The sequence below is a fragment of the Mandrillus leucophaeus genome, unplaced genomic scaffold (assembly GCF_000951045.1).
Source record: "Mandrillus leucophaeus isolate KB7577 unplaced genomic scaffold, Mleu.le_1.0 Scaffold1099, whole genome shotgun sequence".
NCBI lineage: Eukaryota > Metazoa > Chordata > Mammalia > Primates > Cercopithecidae > Mandrillus > Mandrillus leucophaeus.
In genome coordinates, this window is record NW_012099198.1 from 377376 (window position 1) to 379997 (window position 2622).

The following is a 2622-nucleotide window of genomic DNA, read 5'->3' on the forward strand; positions in this document are numbered from 1 at the left end:
GGCTCACTGTAACCTCCACCTCCTGGGTTCCAGCGATTCTCCTGCCTCAGCCTCCTGAGTAGCTGGGATTACAGGCATGTACCACCATGCCCAGCAAATTTTTGTATTTTTAGTAGAGACGGGATTTCACCATGTTGCCCAGGCTGATCTCGAACTCCTAACCTGAGCCGATCTACCTGCCTCGGCCTCCCAAAGTGCTGGGATTACAGGCATGAGCCACCATGCCTGGCCAGATCCTGTTTTATATATGTTGCTTCTCTGTGTTTTTTTTTCCTCCTCTTACAGTATCATGGATATTTTTCTGTGTCAGCTTATACCCCCATTTCCCCTTTTTTTCATCACTACCCGCAGATTCTGATATACTTGCCTGAAGGGTAGTCCTTGTCCAGCTCCACCTGATTATCTCCTTTCAACCTCGCTCATCGGTTGGGCATAGCAGTTGATTCTTACCCTGCACAGCCTCACTAGCCAAGGCCATCTTGTTGGACATTTGATTGTTCGAATGTGTGTGTGCCTTCTTTCCTCTACATTTCCTCCTTCCGTTGCCCTTCCCCGAGACTGTGGCATTTCTCCTTGGGGAGGGGAGGTGTGGCGTGTGCTCTTCTGGTTGAGAATCTTCGACGATGGACATCTTGCTTCTGTGATTTCAGATTTCACTGCAGTGCTGTTACGTCTCGAAACACGTTCACCTGAACCGTTTGCTGTTGGGTGGATGGGGTTTAGGAGTGGGGCCGGGGAATTACCTGTTTGAAAATAATTTTGGGTGCTCATTTCTGGGACCCGTGTTCATTTTCTGTCTCTCTCTTTCCTTTTTCTATCAGGACCAGTATGTTTTCCTCAATCAGTGTGTTTTGGATATTGTCAGATCCCAGAAAGACTCCAAAGTAGATCTCATCTACCAGAACACAACTGCAATGACAATCTATGAAAACCTGGCGCCCGTGACCACGTTCGGAAAGACCAATGGTTACATCGCCTAATCCAAAGGAGAAACCTTTCTGGAGTGAACCAGACCGTCGCACCCACAGCGAAGGCACAGGCCCCGATGTCGACATGTTTTTATATGTCTAATATCTTCATTCTTTGTTCTGTTTTGTGAGAACTAATTTTGAGGGCATGAAGCTGCGTGTGACAGATGACAAATTGGGGCTGTCGGGGGCTGTGGATGGGTGGGGAGCAAATCACCTGCATTCCTGATGACCAATGGGATGAGGTCACTTTTCTTTTTTTTTTTTTCCCCCTTGAGGATTGTGGAAAACCAGGAAAAGGGAGCTATGATTTTTTTTCCAAAACAATTTCTTTTTTAAAAAAGACTATTTTATATGGTTCACATGCTAAAGCCAGGATTGTGTTGGGTTGAATATATTTTAAGTATCAGAGGTCTATTTTTACCTACTGTATCTTGGAATCTAGCCGATGGAAAATACCTAATTGTGGATGATGGTTGCGCAGGGAGGGGTACGTGGCGCCTCTTCCGAATGGGTTTTCTATTTGAACATGTGCCTTTTCTGAATTATGCTTCCACAGGCAAAACTCAGTAGAGATCTATATTTTTGTACTGAATCTCATAATTGGAATATACGGAATATTTAAACAGTAGTTTAGCATCAGAGGTTTGCCTCCTCCGTAACATTTCTGTTCTCATTTGATCAGGGGAGGCCTCTTTGCCCTGACCCCACGTCCCCTGCCCCCTGTACATTTGTGCTCCATTTTTTCTTCCTTTTTCCCTCCCAGTTTTCTCCAAAGACTCTTCTGTTGGCAACATTTTCAGCCCATTGGTTGGGTGAGAATGGCGACTCAAATATCACCTTGAGAATTTCTGTGGGTGGGAATGGGAGAAGCAGAGGAATCCTACAGTGACAGAAATCCTTTTCCTGTCCCTGTATTATCCTTTTTCTCATGTCTGTATTTGGTATGAAGGATTATTTAAAGGTGCAATATGTGACTTAGTGATTCATGATGTTCTAGGTTTTTAGTAACGTTTTACTCAGGTTGGCATTTTAAGTGTCTGTGTCCGTGTGTATGTGTGTGTGTATGTTCAGAAGCGTGGCAATCTGTGAACACTTCAGCGTGAATTCAGCATCAGTTGAATCCCTCCTTCCCCGAAGTCCACTGGCTTTTGTCTCTCTCTGCCGTGACACATATCGGAATCTACTGTGTATATATATATATACTAAGCTCTCAAAAACAGTCATTCCTATGAATTGAGGTGTACAAAGTTTGAATTTGTATCAAAGATGTAATTATTATTTTTAAAACCTCTTTTCACTATACTGCTGCTGTAATTACTTTGATTTTTAAAATGTAGATTAATTTTTTTTTTTTTTTTTTGCTTCAGGTGTGTGTCCACCAAGAATTTCAGAATTTATGTGGATTTATTTTATTGGTACATAATCTGTAAACTTCTTAAGGCATTAACATGAAAAGATTTTTTTCTTCTTTTTTATTTTATATTGTGGCTCAGGTTATATTTTGAAGAAGTTTTGAGTTTAACCTCCAATAGGCAATGAAGTTGACAAGGTTTTATGAAGGAATAACCAAGTCCCTGGAGTCCTGTGGCTGTTTCCACAGTAATGCGTCCTGCTGTAAACAGGACAGGTGTGTCCTGTTGAGAATGGGAGC

General features: G+C 42.5%; 1 protein-coding gene across 1 annotated transcript in view; it reads left to right on the plus strand.

Annotated features, from left to right (window-relative positions):
- Nucleotides 1–1932, plus strand: part of PTPRJ (protein tyrosine phosphatase, receptor type, J) — a 71427-nt gene extending 69495 nt beyond the window's left edge. Inside the window, exon 26 of the mRNA XM_011989842.1 lies at nucleotides 822–1932. Coding sequence (XP_011845232.1) covers nucleotides 822–980 — 159 coding nt within the window. The 3' untranslated portion in view covers nucleotides 981–1932. The remainder of the gene's footprint in view (nucleotides 1–821) is intronic.
- The last annotated feature ends 690 nt before the right edge of the window (nucleotides 1933–2622 follow it).